Source organism: Chiloscyllium punctatum, chromosome 10, assembly GCF_047496795.1.
Source record: "Chiloscyllium punctatum isolate Juve2018m chromosome 10, sChiPun1.3, whole genome shotgun sequence".
NCBI lineage: Eukaryota > Metazoa > Chordata > Chondrichthyes > Orectolobiformes > Hemiscylliidae > Chiloscyllium > Chiloscyllium punctatum.
The window spans coordinates 72,886,100-72,909,398 of NC_092748.1; the positions used below are offsets into that span (position 1 = coordinate 72,886,100).

The 23,299-nt window shown below is 38.2% G+C and overlaps 1 protein-coding gene across 5 annotated transcripts in view; it reads left to right on the top strand.

The window, feature by feature from the left end:
* The window catches only part of scn1laa (sodium channel, voltage-gated, type I-like, alpha), a 193,013-nt gene that overhangs the window by 92,613 nt on the left and 77,101 nt on the right, over positions 1 to 23,299 (top strand). For all 5 annotated transcript variants that reach the window (XM_072579493.1, XM_072579495.1, XM_072579491.1 and 2 more), the window contains exon 18: positions 11,519 to 11,639. In XM_072579493.1, the coding sequence (XP_072435594.1) occupies positions 11,519 to 11,639 (121 nt within the window). The remainder of the gene's footprint in view (positions 1 to 11,518; positions 11,640 to 23,299) is intronic.

Below are 23,299 nucleotides of genomic sequence, written 5' to 3' on the forward strand. Positions count from 1 at the left end.
ATATCCTTCCTACAACAGGAAGATCAGAGCTGTTATCTCTCCTTACTGTTCTTTGCCCCCTTATAGGCTTCAGTATGGCTCAACTATTCCATTGCACTGCCCCAATTGCCTTTCATTTTACTCCTCTCATTGTATCACATCTACATATCCAGCATGTACGCTGTAACATCTATCCTTCCTGCATCCCTATACTCCTGTCAAGTCTCCTTTTCGGGTGCTCCAGTCAACAATTGGTAAATGTTAAGTCAGTTTCCATAAGTAACTTGGTAATCCTAGGTTGAGCTTCTAACCTGTGCTATGCTAATCACCGAGGCCACCTGCTTCCACTTGTTTATGATCTCACACTGGTTTTCTGACTCAGCTCCACTGTCGTTGAATCTTACCCATTTCATCTTCATCCTCTGGCTGAGATTCTACAGCCTACCATATAGCATCCACCTTTCCCAGACCAAATCTAGCTTTTTTTATTGTCATTCTGATCTCAGCAAGCAATGTGTTCTCAAGTATATTCATTTTAAAAATGTGATCCTCTCTTCCAAATTCTTTTTTGGTATAACACCTCGAAACTGTTCATATTATTTTGCACTTTCCATTCTTCCACTAAGGCCCGTGTGTTTAATTTGTCGTCTTCTGTGCTTTAAGGTAATAGACGTCAGTTATATGAGCCTTGAGATTCTCTTTTCAATACCCCTCTTGCCTCTCTTAAATCCTTTTCCACTTTCAAATATCTCAGCAACCTGTACTTTCAACTAAACTTTACAATAAGTTTCCAAGCTCAGGTTTTGTAATAAGAATCAGTTCAGTAGTGATTTTTTTTTTAGTGTACCAAATGTTTAACCTGCATATACTGACCAATTTATTTGCTTTCTGAGGGTATTTTGAATGTATTTTTAAATATTTAAAAGCTTTGTGTCATGTTTTAAACTACCAGCATTTGTGAAATGCACAACATTTTACCCTGTCCTACATGAAGCACAATTGTAGATCGGTCTTATCTTTCAATAGATGCATGGTGTGGTGAACTATTAGAGTAGAATACTATTATGAATGCATTTAAAAAGTGCCAATCAGCCTATTTAACAAGTTTCAAGATAATGTGAGCTGTTAGTGATATTTTGTCAGAACTGTTGGATTAGTCATTTAATACTGTTCAAAACCAGAGAAATGAAAAAATGAATCAATAAAACAGAATGTTGCAATGCTGACAAAATACTGTTTCAACTGGTTTAAGAAAATTACCAAATTGATTTTCTACAAAATGTCATTGGTGATCCTGCTGAATAATTCAGTGAAACTGGTTGTCCATAAGCATCTCCAGAGCATGTTATTGAATAAGCCAGACATCAGGTAAAATTTTAATTTTTCATGGAAAACTAGGAAGGATGTGGAAAATGATATCACAAGCTGCTACAAACAGCTTCTCATCTGACAAAATAAATTACTATTACCACCATCATTTTCCACATGTATTTTGTTAAGCGATAACTCTTCTCCTGTGCACACTCTACATGCCTAAACCATTGGTCACATGTTGGCAAGAAGAAAAATCTTTGAACTGTTGGTGCAAAATGCCTTTTCTGATGTGTAACTCTACATAGATTCTTGTGAGATTTCAAGACGTGTGTACTAAATAGAAATGTTGATTTTGTGCATAAAAGAATTTTGTCAAAATATATGTGCTTGAGAACTTATGGATACTTGAATATATTGAACAAGAATGACCAGTCTGGAAGCAATAATAATCTGATATTATTATTAATAAAATATTGAATATTTTGTTAGATCTTATAATTATTTATTATAATTATTCAATTTAATCCTGGTTGTAATACTTACAAATTATGTTATATCCAACCCCTCATAACAATTGAGATTTTTTAAACTTTTTGGTGGATGTCTTCAAAACTGATAGAGCTGATTCTGAGGAGTGAAGTCATCCACAGTAACATAGAGATGACAGGGATCATACCCACACAAACATTAGTGAATCAGTTTGTTATAATGGCAATCCAAAGGTTTTTATACGACTAATTCTCTCGTGTCAGCTCAGAGATTACCAGACTTATTGAATTCAATTAATAAAACACCATGGGGGAAATTGTACTTGCAATCACTGTGTTACTAATTAAGTAACCCTAAGCCTACTCTCCCCAAATTAGAATATCTGAATAATATATCACAACAATACTACCTTTGATTTGAGCAGACTGCTGCATCTTCTGGCCTTGTGAAAAAAAGCCTTTTTCCTCAAGAAATTTCTCAACAATCTTTATACTTTTTGCTTCCACATTTAATATGTTTAATGTAATGTTCTAAATCTGGTTTTTATTTCAAATGGGAGACATTTAGAAGAAAAGCACCGCATCCGATAATGGTAGTGCAAGGTTAGAGATTTCAGCATCAAGTACAGACAGAAACAGAATCTGATAACAAAATCAGAATAGAAATAAAAGCAGTAATTGAGACTGCAGTGTTTTTGGGGAAGGCCAAAATGATGCAAGAATAAAGGAAACATGAAAACAGTCAAGTCAAATAATATGGTGTTCATCATCAAAGGGAGTGTATTCTATGACAGGTGGTTGTTTAAATTAGAAATGTGTACCTATTTATAAAACAATATCAGTAATTACCCAATCATAAACTCTTGGTAGAAAGAGCTAATGAATTTTCATCATATTGTTTGATTTAAGAAAACACATAAAGCATGAAAAAAAGGCTTCCAAACTTATGCTTTCAAAACCAAATTGAAGTTTCAATATGAGGTTGCTTTTAGAAATTATGCAGAAATTATAGGCTATTCACAATAAACATCAGTTCAATGTGCTGGACTTATGCTTTATTTTGAATTTAATTTGAATCAACTTGTCTGAATACATTTTAGAAACATTTTGTAAGTTTAGTGTCACATTAACTCGTAGTTCTCTTTGTGGTATTTGCTTTTCTAATAATTGCGGGATTTATCCAGACTTCAAAGTAGATTTAAGTCATTACTTGAGCAGTAACTTAAATGTGACAAAGTGAAACGTTCTTGAAAAGTGCTAGCTTAAATTGTCAAAAACGCTCAGACAGGTGTGTATATAGCTTACATTGTTATGAGAAGTATTTGCTTAACACTACACTAGTTTAAAAAACAATTGTCAAGATTAGAGTGGTGCTGGAAAAGCACAGCAGGTCAGGCAGCATCTGAGGAGCAGGAAAATTGACTTTTCAGGCAGGAGCCCTTCATCAGGAATGAGGCTGGGACCCTCATTTGTGATGAAGGGCTTCTGCCCGAAATGTCAATTTTCCTGCTCCTCGGATGCTGCCTGACCTGCTGTACTTTTCCAGCACCACTCTAATCTTGACTCTGATCTCCAGCATCTGCAGTCCTCACTTTCACCTAGTAAAAAGAAATTGTATCTAGTTGAAATGAATGGATTGCAATCCGTGAAAATTTAATCAGATTTGATTTGATGTACACAAACATTGACACAAAGCACCAAAAAAAAAGGCACTGAAAAGACATTAGGCACTTAGACAGATTATGCTCTATTTATGGGATTGTCAATTCTTGAACATTCACTTATCATAAACCGAAATATGGATAATAGACAATAGACAATAGATGCAGGAGTAGGCCATTCTGCCCTTCGAGCCTGCACCACCATTCAATATGATCATGGCTGATCATCCTTAATCAGTATCCTGTTCCTGCCTTATCTCCATAACCCTTGATTTCACTATCCTTGAGAGCTCTATCCAACTCTTTCTTAAATGAATCCAGAGACTGGGCCTCCACTGCCCTCTGAGGCAGAGCATTCCACACAGCCACCACTCTCTGGGTGAAGAAGTTTCTCCTCATCTCTGTCCTAAATGGTCTACCCCGTATTTTTAAGCTGTGTCCTCTGGTTCAGCACTCACCCGTCAGCGGAAACATGTTTCTTGCCTCCAGAGTGTCCAATCCTTTAATAATCTTATATGTCTCAATCAGATCCCCTCTCGTCTTCGAAACTCAAGGGTATACAAGCCCAGTCCCTCCAGTCTTTCAGCATAAGGTAGTCCCGCCATTCAAGGAATTAACCTCGTGAACCTACGCTGCACTCCTTCAATAGCCAGAATTTCTTTCCTCAAATTTGAAGACCAGAATTGCACACAGTACTCCAGGTGTGGTCTCACCAGGGCCCTGTACAGCTGCAGAAGAACCTCTTCGCTTCTATTCTCAATTCCTCTTGTTATGAAGGCCAGCATGCTATTAGCCTTCTTCACTACCTGCTGTACCTGCATGCTTACCTTCATTGACGGGTGTACAAGAACACCCAGATCTCTTTGTACTTCCCCTTTACCTAAATTGATTCCATTTAGGTAGTAATCTGCCTTCCTGTTCTTGCCACCAAAGTGGATAACCATACATTTATCCACATTAAACTGCATCTGCCATGCATCTGACCACTCACTTAACCTGTCCAGGTTGGCCTGTAATCTCCTAACATCCTCCTCACATTTCACCCTGCCACCCAGTTTAGTATCATCAGCAAATTTGCTAATGTTATTATTAATACCATCTTCTATATCATTAACATATATTGTAAAAAGCTGCGGTCCCAGCATTGATCCCTGCGGTACCCCACTGGTCACTGCCTGCCATTCCGAAATGGAGCCGTTTATCACTACTCTTTGTTTCCTATCAGCCAACCAATTTTCAGTCCAAGTTAGTACTTTGCCCCCAATACCATGCGCCCTAATTTTGCTCACTAACCTCCTATGTGGGACTTAATCAAAAGCTTTCTGAAAGTCCAGGTACACTACATCTACTGGATCTCCCTCGTCCATCTTCAGAGTTACATCCTCAAAATATTCCAGAAGATTAGTCAAGCATGATTTCCCCTTCATACATAGTCTGACGTCAGACTAACTGGTCTATAATTTCCTGCTTTCTCTCTCCCACTTTTCTTAAAAAGTGGTACAACATTATCCACCCTCCAATCCGCAGGAACTGATCCCAAATCTATTGAACTCTGGAAAATAATCACCAACGCATCCACAATTTTTCAAGTCACCTCCTTCAGTATCCTGGGATGTAGACCATCAGGCCCTGGGAACTTATCAACGTTCAGACCTAACAGTCTCTCCAACACCAATTCCTGGCAAATATAAATTCCCTTAAGTGTTAGTCCTTCAGCCACTGTTACCTCAGGGAGATTGCTTGTGTCTTCTCCAGTGAACACAGATCTGAAGTAACAATTCAATTCTTCTGCCATTTCTTTGTTCCCCGTAATATATTCCCCTGTTTCTGTCTTCAAGCGCTCAATTTTAGTCTTAACCATTTTTTTGCCTTTCACATACTTAAAAAGCTTTTACTATCTTCCTTTATATTTTTGGCCAGTTTACCTTCGTACCTCATTTTTTCTCTGCGTAATAAAAGGTAACTCATGTTTGGAAGCAGAATTAGTCCTCTTTAGTTGATTGTCACATGGACAAAACATCCATTATCGATGTCCACAGTATCTGAAAACTATGAAATTAAAAACTGAACAGAATGGAAGATAATAGAGAGGTCATCCCTGCCGAGGATTAATACACGACATGTATGCTGCATTTCCTGTGCCTGGCTTTGTCATTGTGGCATGGAACTTGGTTCTAGAGTGCCTCCCACCTACTTAACTCATTAATAGCCAGAAAATGCCCCGAAGCTATTTTTTTCTAATCAACTTGTTCACAGATGTCATTACACACCTCTGGAGCAGGTGATACTTGAACTTAGGTCTCCCAGTCCAGGAATAGGAACACTACCTCTGCACCACAAGACAATCCTTAATCATATTGTGGCTGCATGGCTCAATAATGTAGGCAGCCAAACTGATCTAATTCTCTATTCATCTCTGGGAAACTTTCCAAGAACAGAAATAGAGATAGCTTCTCTGCTGTAGGCAATTGGAGGTGGGGGAGGGAGGTACTGCCTGTGGTTTAGAGCTGTAACTCCATGATCCAACGGTGGAGCCAGGAATAGGAAATCCTCCTCTAGATTTTAATTTCATAAAAATGTGGCTCCCTTCTACTGAACTGACCCACCGCAACAAGGCTGGGAAAATCCAGCCCTCGATTTCGTTAAGAAAGGAAGGAATGTATTTCCCACATAAGTTACAAAATGATGTGAAGTCTTGCATGGTATTCTATGTGAGAAGATGGAAAATACTTATGTTTTTTGAATATTATCATGGAAAATATTTTTTTAAATGAATCAACTTCTGTCAGTCTTCTCTAACTGTGCATACCACAAATAGCACGGTTTCATGTCCAAAGTAGTGCAGTGCAATATATCATACATTGTAGATCTAACAATGATATACTCTTACATTTTCAGAAAAGCAGATCATACTTCAAAATAATTCAATATGCATAACTTGGTAAGAATTTCATTTGAGCTCTTTTCCGATAAAACATAGTGCTTGTAAATTATTCCTGCGCTCATTGGAAAATATATCCAAATAATTTAGAATGAGGGGAGCACAGATTTGAGGCACTTTTTAAGCCCCTGATTTAAACTGTGCATTACATCCATAGGGATCTGATCTAATGGTTTAGTTAAGTACATTATGAATGTAGCAACTTTAAAGGTGTGTTTTGTGTTATTCATTATCTTTGCTAATAGCTAACAACAAAGTTCACAAAAGGTGCATTACCTTCTGCTGCCTACTTAGCCTAACTTATCTGGTTATTATTGCAGCTCTATGCCAGAAGCAGACCAGTTTTCATTGAGAAGAGAATTGTAAGACCAATTTGTTGTACATGAAAACTAATACTGCTCATTGCTGTAAAAGTTAAACTATTGCTAAAGGTTATTAATTATCTTTATTCCACCTAAGTAACATTTTTTTTGTTTTTTTTTCCTCTGATGGTCCAGCGCTTTAAACATCAGATGACTTTAAGTTCAGCATTAGCTTCTTGGCATTTTTCAATAAACTGTTGTTTCAGCTCACCCACTGTATACAACCCATAGCACATTTGATGCTTTATATTTGTATTTAGACATTTAAAAATAATTATGAATGAAAATAGTGTTGACCATCTCTGCAAGACGTAAGCTATGCAACAAAAAACTTACTATTTTAGCCATTCTGCAGGAAAACAGTTGGGTAGCTGAACAAAACTAACTGCAAAGCTGGCAGAGGATTTCTAAATTGACTAATTTGACCAATACTCAAGTCCAAATTCCATTAAAAGTAACTTGTAGAATACCAATGTGCTATTTGGCTAGTGCCAACTTAAACTGCATATTTTGCACTTTTAACACAGGCATTATAAGTAAACAAAGGACTCATAAACATTTGATTTGATAGGGCAGAAAGATAAAACTACAATGTTTTTGGCACATGGAGCTTCAGATTACCTATAATTAGTAGTACTTGATGGAATGATGCATGCAATGCTGGTAATCTAAAGACATTGTGGTTCAATGAATTTTTGTGGTTTGTCTATATGACTGAATGTGGTAATATGTCAACTCTCGTCACATGAAAAATAGTTAGTCCTTCTGAATCAGTGTTTCGGTAGAATTATTGTAAATGGGCCAGAATTATGACAAGTTTTGAATTGTTGATCTACTGTTTAATCTGAACATACATCATGTTAACTCGTCCTAACAGAAAGTTAAGCTTCTAAAAAAAATTATTTTGACAAAAATGTTCTTAACACTAATTTGGATGTTTCTCTGCTAATTGATTTAAAGTTTGGTGGAAGAAATCAGTTCATCTAATCCACCTCAGTCACTCAAAGTGATCAAAATTTATTGGTACCAATTATTGTGAATAATCTCCCTTGCGTCACAATATATTTTAATAGGCAACTGAGCTTGATTATATTCATATATTTACATTTTGAGTTCAGTGTAATACTTGAGACACTCAAATAGGGTCATAGAGGTATAGAGGCAAGGAAACAGGTCCTTCAGCCAAATTGATTCATGCCGACCATTCTTAAACTGAACTCGTTCTATTTGCCTGCATTTCACCCATATCCCTCTTAACCTTTCCTATCAATGTACCTGTCCAAATGTCTTTTACCACTTCCTCTACCACTTCCTCATGGTGGTTGAACAGTTCATCCACTTTACTAACACCTTCCACCCCGACCTGGACCGTTTCAGACTCCTCCCTCCCCTTCCTAGACCTCTCCATTTCTATCTTGGACGACCGACTCGACACGGACGTTTACTATAAAACGACTGACTCCCACAGCTACCTAGATTACACCTCCTCCCACCCTGCCCCCTGTAAAATATTCCCAATTCCTTTGCCTTCGCCACATCTGCTCCCAGGAGGACCAATTCCAATACCGAACAACCCAGATGGCCTCCTTCTTCAAAGACCGTAATTTCCCCTCAGACGTGGTTGACAATGCTCTCCACTGCATCTCCTCCACTTCCCGCTACTCCGCCCTTGATCCCGCCTCTCCAATCACCACCAGGACAGAACCTCACCTACCACCCCACCAACCTCCAGATACATCATATCATCCTTCGTCATTTCCGCCACCTCCAAACAGACCCCACCACCAGGGATATATTTCCCTCCCCACCCCTATCAGCATTCCGGAAAGACCACTCCCTCCGTGACTCCCTCGTCAGATCCACACCCCCCCCACCAACCCAACTTCCACTCCCGGCACCTTTCCCTGCAACCGCAAGAAATGCAAAACTTGTGCCCACACCTCCCCTCTCACTTCCCTCCAAGGCCCCAAGGGATCCTTCCATATCCATCAGAAATTCACCTGCACCTCCACACACATCATTTACTGCATCCGCTGCACCCGATGTAGCCTCCTCTATATTGGGGAGACAGGCCGCCTACTTGCGGAACATTTCAGAGAACACCTCTGGGACACCCGCACCAACCAACCCAACCGCCCCGTGGCTGAACACTTTCACTCCCCCTCCCACTCCGCCAAGGACATGCAGGTCCTTGGCCTCCTCCATCGCCAGACCATAGCAACACTATGCCTGGAGGAAGAGCGCCTCATCTTCCGCCTAGGAACCCTCCAACCACATGGGATGAATGCAGATTTCTCCAGCTTTCTTATTTCCCCTCCCCCCATCTTTTCTCAGTCCCAACCCTCAGGCTCAGCACCGCCTTCTTGACCTGCAATCCTCTTCCCGACCTCTCCGCCCCCACCCGCGTCCAGCCTATCACCCTCTCCTTAACCTCCTTCCACCTATTGTATTCCCAACGCCCCTCCCCCAAGATCCTCCTCCCTACATTTTATCTTAGCCTGCGTGGTACACCCTCCTCATTCCTGAAGAAGGGCTTATGCTCGAAATGTCGATTCTCCTGCTCCTTTGATGCTGCCTGACCTGCTGTGCTTTTCCAGCAACACATTTTTAAGCTCTGATCTCCAGCATCTGCAGTCCTCACTTTCTCCTAGTTGATGTCTACCTGTGATGCCACTTTCAAGGAACTATATACTTGTTCTTTTCGGTTTCTCTATTTGATAACACTCCTCAGGATCCTAGCATTGACTGTGTAAGTGCTGCCCTGATTTCTTACCTCGTGCAACATCTCATACTTATTTGCATTAAACTCCAACTGCACTTGCTCAGCCCACCTGGCCCAGTTGATCAAGGTCCCGTTGTACTCTTAGATAACCTTCTCCACTATACCACCAATTTGGTGTCACCCACAAATGTAATAACTATGTCTCCTATATTCTCATCCAAATTATTCATATAAATGATGAACAACAGTGGTCACAGCACCAATTCCTGTGGTACTCCACTGGTCACAGGCCTCCAGCAACCCTCCAACAGCAATGTCACCTACCGTCAAGATAATCTTGTATCCAATTGGCTAGCTCTCCCTGGATTCCATTTGATCTAACATTTCTAACCAGTGTGCCATGTGGTACCTTGTCAAAGGCCTAGCTAAAGTGCAAATAGACAACATCTACTGCTCTGCCCTCATTTATCTTCTTTATCATGTCCTCAAAAAACTCAATCAAATTTGTGATACACTATGTCCCATGTACAAAGCTCTCAAGTGTAATTTAGTTCAATAGAATATCAAAAAAACATTGTCAATCATGCTGATATCTAAGAATATGGTTCTGTAATTGTTAGGCACCTGGTGCATTGACCTTTTCTCCCACATCATTGTGATTGGCAATTGATACATGTAAAGTAATTAGTCCAAAGATTTGTAAACTAAGTGGACATTATTGAAAATAAATTCTTCCTTATTTGATCTCAAATTAAAATGCTGCTTTCTGATAGAATGTACTGCTTTGAGCCCATTTCTGCTATTGTAATGTGGAACATTACAGCTAAAATGCTGAATGAGGCTTTGGTTATGAAACTAAAGCATTGACAGGTGCTACTAATTGAAAAACAGTTATTGTAATTGAGTTGCAATGCCAAGTTGGAAAGGTTGTATTTGCAATGAGAATACTGTTATTGCAAATTGAAGTTTCTGATCACTGAAATAGATGGAGGGAGGAATCTACATGTGAATCAAATTTATCTAACATGCATTGAAATGGAGTGACTTCTAATTTTTATTACAACGCCTTAAAAGCCTTACTTCAGCTCAGTTGAGAAATCAAATAGCGGCACTATCCTTCATTATGGCTTAATTTTAAGGAACATTTTTCTGGTAAAGCAAGAAAACAATAGGGTTTTGTATTTTTAATTAAAAATCAAATAGAACTTTTATGAAAACATGATTTTAATTTTATATTATTAAATGATAACCTTATACGTATTTGCCTGCTTACATCATCTTTTTACTTGGTTTGTCAGGGCAGCCGTGAATGCTGAATAGGTGAATTTGTGCAAAATATCTTGTATCCCAGACTACACAAATGGAATGCCCAGCTATGAATTCTCATATTTCAGAGTAGTACCCAGACTTGTTCACAGATATAGATACTTTGTGCCATTTGCAAAAAAATTATAAAATAATCAAATTGGCAGATTATTTAAACTTGTGTGAAAACATCAGAATCTTCAAACAAAATCACAGGAATATGCACTTTCTAAATTCCAGAGCTCGTATGTGTACTATTTTGATTCATGAGTGCTACTGCCCTAGTTCATCCATTTTAGTAGAAAATAAAAGTTTAAAGATATGCAACAATTGCCCTAAAGCTAATTTACTGATCTTCCTTTCTGATGCTCAGAAATTGCAGAAGCTCGGAATCCTTACAGACTGAATGGTAAAGTGTATTTTCATGTCAATGAAGATTCCACATGGATTGTTGGATTAAATGTATATTTTCATATAAATATTTCATGCCTTCTTTGGAAGATGCATAAATATTCTTTTGAATGTAATGGATATTTATATCAGTTTATTTGGTGCATGTATTCACATGCAATTTCATGGTCGTATGAACTTCATACCAGTCTTTCAACTTATAATCAGTGTAATGGTTGTAAAAGCAATCTTAGCAACATGAAATACGCTACTCAGAGGGTACTATTACCTGCTTGGTATAAGGAGCTGAAGTAACCCATCCTTGTTAGTAACTTATGTTTGGGCTTCTTTGACAGAAACTGGCTGAAAGCAGTTCATCAGAAGGGAGCACCGTTGACAGAACTCCACCTGGAGAGGGAGAGCAACCAGAAGAAATACCAGAAGAATCTATGGAACCTGAAGCATGCTTTACTGAAGGTATATTTTGGTGTTGCTGATAACAACTAAGTCTGTTCAAGTGCCTCAAAAAATGTATAATTTAATGCATAGTTGGGCTTGTGTTTGTTTGCACTTTTGATTTTATGACTGTTACAATTGCTTCCATTGATAAAATGACCAAAAGTATGCACTGTGATATTCTGGACACCTCTTCTGCTTTTAACTAATATCTGAAAGGATTTTGTAAAAATCTGTAGTGTAATATTGTTATTCCGTGTGATGGCAATAGTCAAAATTAAATCATATTAATTTCTATGAACTATAAATATTTACATCATCATCATATCGGTACAGACAAGTGAAATAGACTATCCCATGTCAGACTTGAAATATATTTTCTCTTTGTTTCTTGAGAAACAGCAAGGAAGTACTTTTTTGGCAGGATTAGACTGGTGTGAGTGGTGCACTATAGTTTTTACTGTCATTTCTTTCTGGTTACGCTGAGTCCTGAGTAAATGTGGCTGACATTGGTTTTTTAAAATCACATTCCATGTCTATATTCAGACTGAAAATTGAATTACTTTTTTGACTGTGTCTTGTTGAACATTTTGTTATCAGTTTATTGTGGAGAAAAATAAACCTTGCTTGTTGTTTCTGCTACTCAGCAATTTAAAATGCTGATAGGGAGCCAATCTTTTTGGATTAGGATGAGAAGAATTATTTTCTTCATGTAAAGACCTGCAAATCTTTGGAATTCTTTATCCCAAGGTGTTTTGGAATTTCCATCATTAGAGGTTTCAGACTTGGATAAACAACTTTTTTGGTCCCTCGGGGAAAACAAGGTTTATGGGTAGTGGTGTATCATGGTACAGATTCTAGGTATCCACCTTTAAGACAAATCCATAATATCAAGGCGTGAAGTCCCAGTGTAAAGCTATTCATCTTATCTTCAGTTTCTTTCTCTCTCTCTCTCTCTCTCTCTCTCTCTCTCACACTGTATAGTGGAGTCAGTGTAGTATCTTTATTCAGTCAGCTATGTGTATACAATGAAGAGTAATATCAGTATGTACAGACACAAATTATCTGTGTAAGCCTAATATTGTAGCTCTGTAAATAATTAGTATGTAAATAAGCTTCAATACATCTGTCTCCACAAGAACCTGATGTTCTGTGGTATATGTTATGCAGACTGTCATAAAGAAAACCACAAACCACATCAAGGAGTAGGCAAGAAAGTTGAGTTGAACCCAATATCAGTTCTGATCATCAGCTCTGCTCTGGTAGAGCAGGCTGGACAAACTTTGATTTATCCCACTCCAATGTCTTGTTTTCTTGAGTTTACGCAATTACGAGTCAATGCCATTTACAACTTCATCCACAATGGTCAGGTGAATTGGCTATGCTAAATTTCCTATAGTGTTACGTGCATTAGGCAAAGGGAAATGGGACTGGGTGGGTTACTCTTCGGAGGGTCGGTGTGGACTTGTTGGGCCAAAGGGTCTGTTTCCACACTGTAGGGAATCTAATCTAAAAAAAGTCATCATAGAGTTTTAAGATATTAGATTGCTTATGAAAATTTCAGCCCTTAATTTTGTAAAGCAGAGAGACCAAAAGGCCTTTAATGCAAAGGCCAATTGCCAGGAATAATATGACCCAGATGAGCAGGAAGAGTGCCATAGAAAATTAGCCCTCCTGCATCATCAGAAAGTGACTACTATGCCAGTTGCATTCCAAGAGCCAGAGCACCAATCATAAGGAAGACAAAGAGTAGCCAGCAGGGATATTTGCACCACATCCATTCCAAGTCTGGGTGGGTATCAGCATGACCCCTCTGATCAGAGAGAAATTCAGCAAATCAGTAGGGTTTGGACCATGGGTGTAACCTTTTCCTGTTGCAACACCATTTTGGGATATTGGAGCTGTCAGCTGTAATAGCATCCTGGGCTGCTACAGGGAAGCCTAGCTTGCTAGTTCCTTTGAAGGAACTGTTCCCACTGTACATTCAGCTCACCCTTGGCCTAAAAATGACTGCTTAGGAGCAAGTTCACTGGCTGTCAGTCATCGTAGTGAAGGTGTATGACATGTGTGAAGAATTATAATTACTTGTTGAACTGATCAGCTGGGTTACCTGTTAACCTTTGTGATTGTGACTGGATTACATTTTGAATGGATTTTACTTTCTGCCTGCATGCAAACTCAGTTTCCCTTGATTTCACAAATTCCATACCCTCTGACCCAAACCCTCTGCAAATATCTGAAGTTAATGACATTTTGTTTTCCAGTGGCTGAATATTGGCAGGCCCTCAATGATATATGCAATAGTGGGAAAGTTGGGCAAACAATAGCAAGAATTAAATAAGTGAGATTCTTGATATGGAGAAAACAAATGTCTGATTTTGTATGTGAATCTCAGTGGCAAGGAGTCAATTTGCATTCATTAATATCTCATTAATATCTATCTCATCTCATTTCTATGACATTGCAGTTCTCCCTGAAACAGAGAGAAATTAGACAGCGACAATTCTCGTCTCGCAAGTTGTTCTCTTGGTTTCCATCTTGGCCAGCATGCTCCAACATCGTAGACACACTCCATGGGCAGTACCCATCTGCTCTCTCTGTTGGCAGAGTAAGGCAACTGGAAAACACAAGCCTAAATAAATCATCATGGTACATTTCAGACTAATTTATAATATAGTTCAACATTTAAGAACTGTACTTTGCAACCACACCAAGACCATATATTGCAGTGCTGCTGCTAGCACACTTTGCACACTGGAACAGGCATCCATCTCATGCACCTTCACAAAGGTCACGTGAGGGCAGTTAACTTGCTATTTAGCACTCACTCACTTTGTGCCTACTCGAAAGCTCACAGCATTTCTGCCTTGCCTTACCTTCTTTGGCAGATAGAAAGCCAGACAGCTCATTCTATCTGCCAGAAATTAACAGTCAAAGGATAAACATATCACTGTATGGCATGCTGCTAAACCAATGTCACACCTACAGCATATAGCATCAGCATGTGCTTCAGTCAGAAGGGCAATAGAGGTGTTGGTTACATGGTGCAGTGAGAACAACCTCTCCTCGATGTTGGAAAAATGAAAGAACTGATCATTGACTTTACTAAGAAGGGAGGAGAACATGCCCACATCTACATCTACAGAACTGAGGTCGAAAGGGTGGAGAGTGTCTAGTTCCTAGGAGTGATGATAACTCACAACCTGTCCTGGTCTTCCCACGTAGATGCAAAGGTCAAGGAGGCACAGCAATGCCACTTCTTCCTCATGTGGCTCAGGAAATTTGGCATTTCATAAGGACCTTCACCAACCTCTACAGATGCACAATTGAAAGCCTACTCTCTGGGCGCGTAACAGCCTGGTGTGGCAACTACTTTGCCCAGGACTGTAAGAAACTACAGAGGGTGGTGTGCACAGCCCAGACCATCATGGGAGCTAACCTTCCATCTATGGACTCCTTTTACACAGCTCGCTGCTGCAGAAAGACTGCCAACATCATCAAAGACTCTTCTTAGCCCAGTAATGATCTCCTACAACTTCTTCTGTCAGGCAGAGGATATAGAAAAGCCTGAACGCATGCACCAGTAGGTTCAAGGACAGCTTCTTCCTGGAAGCTATTAGACTACTGAATTGACTCTTTAGCCTCAAATAATGCTGATCTTGCTAACATTGATCTCTGTTATATGTCCTCTGCAATTTGCCTGTCTAACTCTTTTTTGTTCTGCATGTCCTTGCTTACCAAGACCTGCCTGTACTGCTTGTAAACAAAGCTTTTCACTGTACTTCGGTACACATGACAATAAATTAATCAATCTATCAATATCTGACGTTGAAGTAGAGTAGTCCTCAGTCCAGTCAGGGTACACTGTGGTCAGTCAGGAGCTGCTTTGTCCTCAGTTAGGTGAGGTGTACTGAGTGAAGGAGTAGAAAGCAAAAAGGGCAGAAAAGTTTAGTGGTTTGTGGATTGAGGTGGGTGAAAACCAATGAGGGAAAGTGCTGCACTGATCTTCTTTCTCCACAAAACTAAGTACCACGATCTTTTCTCTATTAAAGACAAACACTAAGTTAGGAACCTCGAAGTGGATCTTTTACAAGTTTGCATTTAGCCTGTTAAGTTCCTTTTTATATTATTCTATAGCATATTCATCCTAGGAGATGAGGAACTTCTTCCTGTGTATGACCCCCAGGTGTACAGGACCTCCAAGGCCATACCCGCAAAACAAGACAAAGGCTTCAGGCTGTCGCCCAGTCCATGGCAAATGATAGGAGCAATGCAGGACTGCTCCTAGACAGAATGATTGTGCCTATCAGGATGCACAAAGACCTTCTAAGTATGGCTTTTGGACAACATGTGCTGCTCAGTTCTAGGATCTTCAATAAATGACAAGTTGCATAGAAATACAGCATGATTCTTGCTGTGAGGACTCAAACAATAATTAAAACAGTGTGTTTGGTCAGACATAGTGAGAAAACCCACTCAGCCTCACAGCAAGAATCATTCCACCAAACCCAATGCAATTGTCACTTTGCCCAAAACTGTAAGATTCTGCCCTGTCTCCATTGCCTCTTTAGGAAGAGAATTCCAAAGACATTTGCAAGAAAATGTGTCTCCTCATCTCTGCCTTAATTGGATGGTCCCTTATTTTTATACAGTGGCCCTGATGTCTCTTAGTTATACCTTTGAGAGACATGCTCATGATATCATCATTGTATCATAGCATGTGACTTGAGGGTAAAAGGGTTACAGACTCCATTTTAATCATGGTGACTTTTAGAATGACATACTGATGAAAATATGTTATCCTTTGGCAACAAATAGCTTAATGTTAGCTCTGACATCCATCATTATGAAGTGCTTCAAGAGGTTAGTAATGGCACACATCAACTCCAGCTTCCCAGATTGCATTGATCCACTGCAATTTGCCAACCAATTGCAACATCTCCCTGGACCTAATTTTTGGAACATCTGGATAACAAAGCCACCTACTTCAGACTCCTATTTATTGACTTTAGCTCCATCTTCAACACCTTAATTGCAATTAAACTCATCTCCAAACTCTTGACACCTAGGACTCTGCTTCCCACTATGCAACTGGATGCTCGACTTCCTGACAACAAACCAATATTTGTGAGGAAGGGTGACAAAACCTCCTTCATGGCAATCATTAACACTGGTGCCCTTCAAGACTGTGTACTCAGCCTCTTACTATAGTCCTTATACAGTCACGGCTTTGTGGCCATATTCAATCTAACTCCATTTGTAAGTTTTCTGACAACACCACTGTCATGGGTTGAATCTTAAACAATGACTAGACAGTGTACAGAAAAGAGACAGAGAGTTTTGTGGTGTGGTGTAACAACAACAATCGCTGTATCAATGTCAGCAAAATGAAACAGCTGGTCATGGACTTCAGGAAGCAGAGTGAAGTGGAAATGGCGAGAGCTTCAAGTGCCTCAGAGTAAATATCATCAACAATCTGTCCTGGTTCATCCACCTCGATGCACACCAATGTCTTTACTTCCTCAGATCGCCAAAGAAATGTGGTTTATCCACAATGACTGTTACAAATTTTTATCGATACACCATAGAAAGCATTCTATCTGGATGTATCATAGCTTTGTCTGGCATCTGCTGTGCCCAAGAATGCAAGAAATTGCAGAGAGCTGTGAACGTAGCCCAATACATCACAGAAATCAGCCTTTAATCCACTGCCTTGGGAAAGCAGCCATCATAATCAAAGAGGTTATACTCTCTTCCACCCTCTTCCATTGGACAGAAAAAATTGAAAATAGATACCCAACAGATTCAAGAATAGCTTTTTCCCCGCTGTTATCAGACTTTTGTTTTGAATAGACCTCTCATATGCTAGAGTTGGTCTTTCCCTGCACCTTCTGTGTAGCTGTAACATTGTATTCTACATTCTGTTCTGTTACCCTGTTATATTCTGCAAGGGATAATTTGCTGAATAGCACACAAGACAATACTTTTCACTGTATGGTGGAACATGTGACAATAATAAATCAAATCAAATAAAAAGCACAGAAGTACCTGTAAATGTAAATATATATTCCTAGTTTCTTACATGACAAGGTTAACATAAGCACTACCACATCAGTTAAAGTTTTCATGTTGGAGGAAAAACCTACAACAGACGACCCTTTTATTTTTAAATCATGATATCAAGCTCTAGGTTCTTCCACAAGAGGAAGTATCCTTTCCACACCAACCCTGTTCCCTCCATGGGAACTTTTATGTCTGAACAAGTTGCCTGTTTCTCTTTTAAACTCTAGTGGAGATAAGCTTAGTCTATACAAGCTTCCATCCTATCTGGAATCAGTAGGATGTTTTATATGTAAATTGAAACTTTTCTGAACTACTTCCAAAGCATTTGCATTCTTACTTAAATAAGGTGATATTTCTTTCACATAATATTTGAAACAAAACTTTCCTACTTTGTTCATTCAGGTCCCCTCAGTAGAAACAATAAAATGCTATTAGGTTTTCTAATTACCTGGTGATGTGCATACTAACTTTTTGCCATTCATGCATCAGGACACCCAGATGCCTCTGTAACTCAGAACTCTGCAATTTCTCACCAATTAGTTTTTCTTTATTCTTTCTCCCAACTTGGACAATTTCATAATTTTCTTTATTATACTCCATTTTCCAGATCTTTCCTCATGCATTTAACTTATCCATAATGCTTTGAGGTCTTGTTATGTCATATTACTTTCATATCTATCTATGTTTGATCAGCAAATTTAACAGCTATACATTTGGCCCCTTTATCAAAGGCACTTATATAAATTGTAAAAAGATTAGGGCCCAACACTGATCCCTGTTGCATGCCAAACAGAAAATGGTCCATTTATTTATCACTTTAAAAAAGAAAGAAGTTAACAAGTTGAGCACTGGCCCTATAGAAAGTGTTTCTGGGAAATAGTAATAGAAAATTGTAAGAATGGAAGATGAATTATACAGGGATTTTGCAATAGCCTTTACTATACAGGATACAAGAAACATCCCAGAAATAGCTGTAGATCAGGAAGAATTCCAGGATATCTCTACTCTCTGTTAGGTAGACAAACTGCAATGCATGACAATATGTTATCTCCAACACCGTTAACTTTTATTTTATGCAATAACTTTTCGTGGGGCAACTTATCAAATGGTGTCTAGAAATACAAGCATAGTACATCCACTGGTTCCCCTTTATCCACAGCATCAATTACTTCTTCAAATAACCCCAGTGGATAAGCTAAACATTATTTCCCCTTATGACTCTACTTGATTACTTTGAATATCTATAACATCTTAATAATGGCTTCTAACATTCCTTTATAACAGATGCTAAGCTGACTGCCATGTAGTTTCCTGACTTCTGTAACTTTTTTGAATAAGTTACTTTCTTTATTTTCATCAAATTTAAGGAATTTCGGAGAATTAAAATGCATCAATTAGCTCAGTAGCCATTTCTTTTAAAATCATAGGATGAAATTCTTCAAAAAACAGGGACTTGACAGCCCACAACTCCAACAATTTTCTTCAGTGCTACTTCCCCAGTAATTATAATTTCCCGGAATTCCTCCCTCCCATTTCCTAAGTTACACCTATTTCTGGGATGTTTCTTTTATCCTGTAAAATTCATCTTCCATCTTTATTATTTCCCATTATTATTTACTATATCCACTTTCTATCGGGCCAGTGCTCAATTTGTTAACTAGTTTATTTATAGAATTATTGATGGTAACTCTGACTATCTATTTATTTATCTATACATAGCTTTTTCTTGTACTCTAATTTTTCACTCCTTTAATGTTTTAGTCATTCTTGGCTTTTTTAATATTTTGTCCAGTCTTCTGACCTGCCAACCACCTTTGTGCATTTTATCTTTACATTTAGTGCTATCTTTATTTTCTTTCAGTTAACCATAGATTGTGAATCCTCTCATCAGATCTTGTCTTTCTCATTGGAATATTTCTAAGTGTGTATTCTGAAGTTCCTTCAAATGCTTGTCACTGTATCTCTGTTGACATATTTCTTAAGCTAATTTACCAATTCACCTTATATGGCCCTGCACTCATGCCTTCATAATTGCCCTCATTTAATTTTAAAATATTAGTTTTGGACCCACTCTTTTCTCCCTCAAATTGAATGTAAAATTAATTGATGTTAAGCTCACTGTTGCCTATTGGCGATAAATTCTAAAGCACCAGGAGCTGATAATATTTGTTAATTTTTAAATCTTAAGAAGTTGTTGTCTGTGTATTACACTCAGGAAAGGCTGAAGTAGTTCATACTGAATATTAGTGAAAAGTTTTGACTGTATTCTACAGGCTGTCACAACTGGATTTTTAATCAATTATTTTCATCATTTTATGTATAAACCGTTCAGCTCTTATTTGCATATTGTTGCCATGATCTGCACAATACTGTAAAATTTTCATTTTCAATAAAATATTGTATAAGAGATATAGTTAAGTGAAATTTTGTGTATTATCATGCGGCAAATTATCACTGCCAAATTCAGTCAAATGATAATAATTCAAACTGACTATAACTCTATTTTGTAAGATGAACACATTTAAATTTAAATAAGTGTTTAAATCTTAAAACTATCCAGTATTAAACCTAATATTTTGTAGATTGTTACAAAAAGTACAAATTTAGAGACATTGATCTCCAATTTGTCATTTGTTATTAACTTCACAAAATATTTTGGTTAGCTCCAAATGATAGTTATTGTTGAACTTGCATTTAGTATATATTTGATATTAAAAAATATTATTGTTCATAAACCTCATTGACAAGAGACATTTGATCATTTTGGCTGTAATTGTAAAGATTATGATAGAAGAGAAAGATGACATTATACACTATCAATAGTTTTCTCAGCTAAGATGCTATGCCTGTTCATGTCATTACTTATATGTTTCAGTTGACCTACTTTTGCAGTGATGCAGAAAGTGTCATATTTCATAGTGTCTAGCGATAATTTGAGGTGAACAACATTACTGATTGTAAAATACAATGGATAATTGTAATGATGGAACTTGAACAATTGAAAACATAAATATGAGGAAATGCTTAGTTAACTAGTAAAATAAGCACCGTGAAAATAATAATGCAAACAGTAGTTGAAATACCTCAAGGAAAAAGCAACCAATTCCAGTTAACTCATTTCTATGTTTTAATCTTTCCATCGATAATAATTGTAATTGTATATGCATATTAGATTTATCTGACAGGTTTTGATTCATCTCAGCTGGTGAGTCAATCATTCATGGGAAACTGTTATGGGAGCCATTTTCTGTCTATGTTGGCTTAAAGTTGTTATAGAATTTGGTTTGACAATTGCTGGACAAAACTGGAAGAGTGGAAAGGTGGTGGCAGCTTCAGAATGAACCAATGACTGTGAATTAGCACCTTAGAAGCTAGGCAGAGGACTGCATAAAGGAGGTTGGGAAGGAGTGAGAAGCAAGCTGAAAGATGACTTTTTTTTTGTATGACTATTAGTTCTACATTCTATTTGACTACATGTTTTTACATACAGTAATTAAAGTTTTTTTTTGTTTATTTGTGGTGCTTGGGCATAATTTATTACTGAGTTCGAACTGCCATGAATGCAGTTAGGGGCAAGTATTTTTCTGTGGGAATCACATGTAGGCCAGACCAGTGATTGTCTTGACTCAAGGGCATTTGCAAACTAGATGGGCTTTTATAACAGTCACTGCATGTTATCATTAGACATATTTTTTATTCCAGATTTTTATTAAATTTTACCATCTGTCATGGTAGGATTCAAGCCCATTACAGCAGAATATTAACCTGTTTTTCTAAATTACTAGCTACCGTTACCATTATGTCACCACCATGTGACTTATATTATATTGCTTTGTCTTTTGGTCATTATTTTGACAGAAAGGATTTTGGAAAAATAGCTTTTTTAAATGTTGTGTTTGAAAATATAGTCTATTGGTGCAGGATTTCTAAAAGAAAAACACTTTGAGGAAAGCTGTTGATATTTGAATGAGCATTCTGTTTCCTTTAAGGAATGTAAATCCACTATTGTTAATTTAAAAAAAAAACACCCCACACCTATTGTGAGCATCTTACTCAGCCTGTTCAGACATGTTATGACACGTACCTGGGGCACATGAAACTTGAACCATGGCTCAAGTGAGCACCTCTGGTGTTTTGTTCTCCTATCTGATCTTCAGAAATTTCAAAAGGCACTCAAATGAAAGTGTTTGAGCTTCTTGGTGTGACACAGGTACCCAACCCAAACCTCGTTTGCTAAAAGTAAAGTGGGTAGAACTATTGCAATATAGACTTTCTGTTTGATAGGCAGACACATTCCTAGATTCTTCATTCCCAGATTGATTTTTAAAATCTGCGATTGTCTACACTTACATTCAATATAGACAGCTCAAGAGTGTACTACTCAAACATAGAAGCATAGAAAACAGGAGCAGAAGTAGACATTCAGCCCCTTGAGTCTGCTTCGCCATTCATTATGATCATGACTGATCATCCAGCTCAATAGCTTATTTCTGCTTTTCCCAATATCCTTTGATCTCCTTAGTCCCAAGTGCTATACCTAGCTCATTCTTGAAATCACACAATGTTTTAGCTTTGGCTACTCTCTGAGGTAGCAAATTCTGCAGATTCACCATTGTCTGGTGAAGAGTTTTGCTTCATTTCAGTATTAAATAGCTTTCTCTGTACCCTTAGACTGTGACCCTGGTTCTGGACTCCCACATCATCTGGAATATCTTTGCTGCATCTATCCTGTTTACTCCTGTTAGAATTTTATAGGTTGCTATGAGACCCCGCTTATTCTTCTAAACTCCAGTGGATATAATCATAACTGAACCTGTCCTCACACCAGCCCAGGAGTCCGTCTGGTAAACCTTTACTGCACTCCCTCTTTAGAAAGGGCATCCTTCTTCAGATAAAGAGATCAAACCTGCACACGATATTCCAGGTATGATCTCACTAAGGCATTGTACAATTACAGCAAGACATTTCTGCTCCTATACTTAAATACTCTCACTACAAAGGCCAACATACCATTTGTCTCCTTTACCACCTGCGTGCTTATCTTCAGCAACTGATGTACAAAGACACCCAAGTCTCCTTGCATATTTCCCTCTCTCAGTTTATAGCTGATCAGATAATAATCTACTTTCCCATGTTTGTTGTCAAAATGGATAATATCACATTTATCCTCATTATACTGCATCTTCCATTCACTTATCCACTCACCCAGCTTATCCAAGTTACATTGGAGTATCTCTGCTTCCTCCTCAATGTTCACCCGCACACCATTAAGATAAGTAAATCTATCCACTGCTGACAGGCCCTGAAATGACAGGCTCAAGTTAGGGCTTTCCTGGTACAGACTGGAGCAATGCTTCAAATTTCCTCTTGCTGAACAAAGGCCTCAAGTGTCTTTTACATGGAAAACAAGTCCATGCTAGATTGTTTGTCTCAGAATCAGCATCCAGTGCACAGTCATGGGCAAACATGTAATGAAGAAGTATACCATTGGAGACCTTGCCTGAAAGGGTGTCAGATTGAACAGTATTCCATTAATACAGTATTAAATTCTGATGTCAGGATGAACAATTGAGAGCATTGGACAACTTAGGCACAGCAAAACAAAACACGCCAAAGAG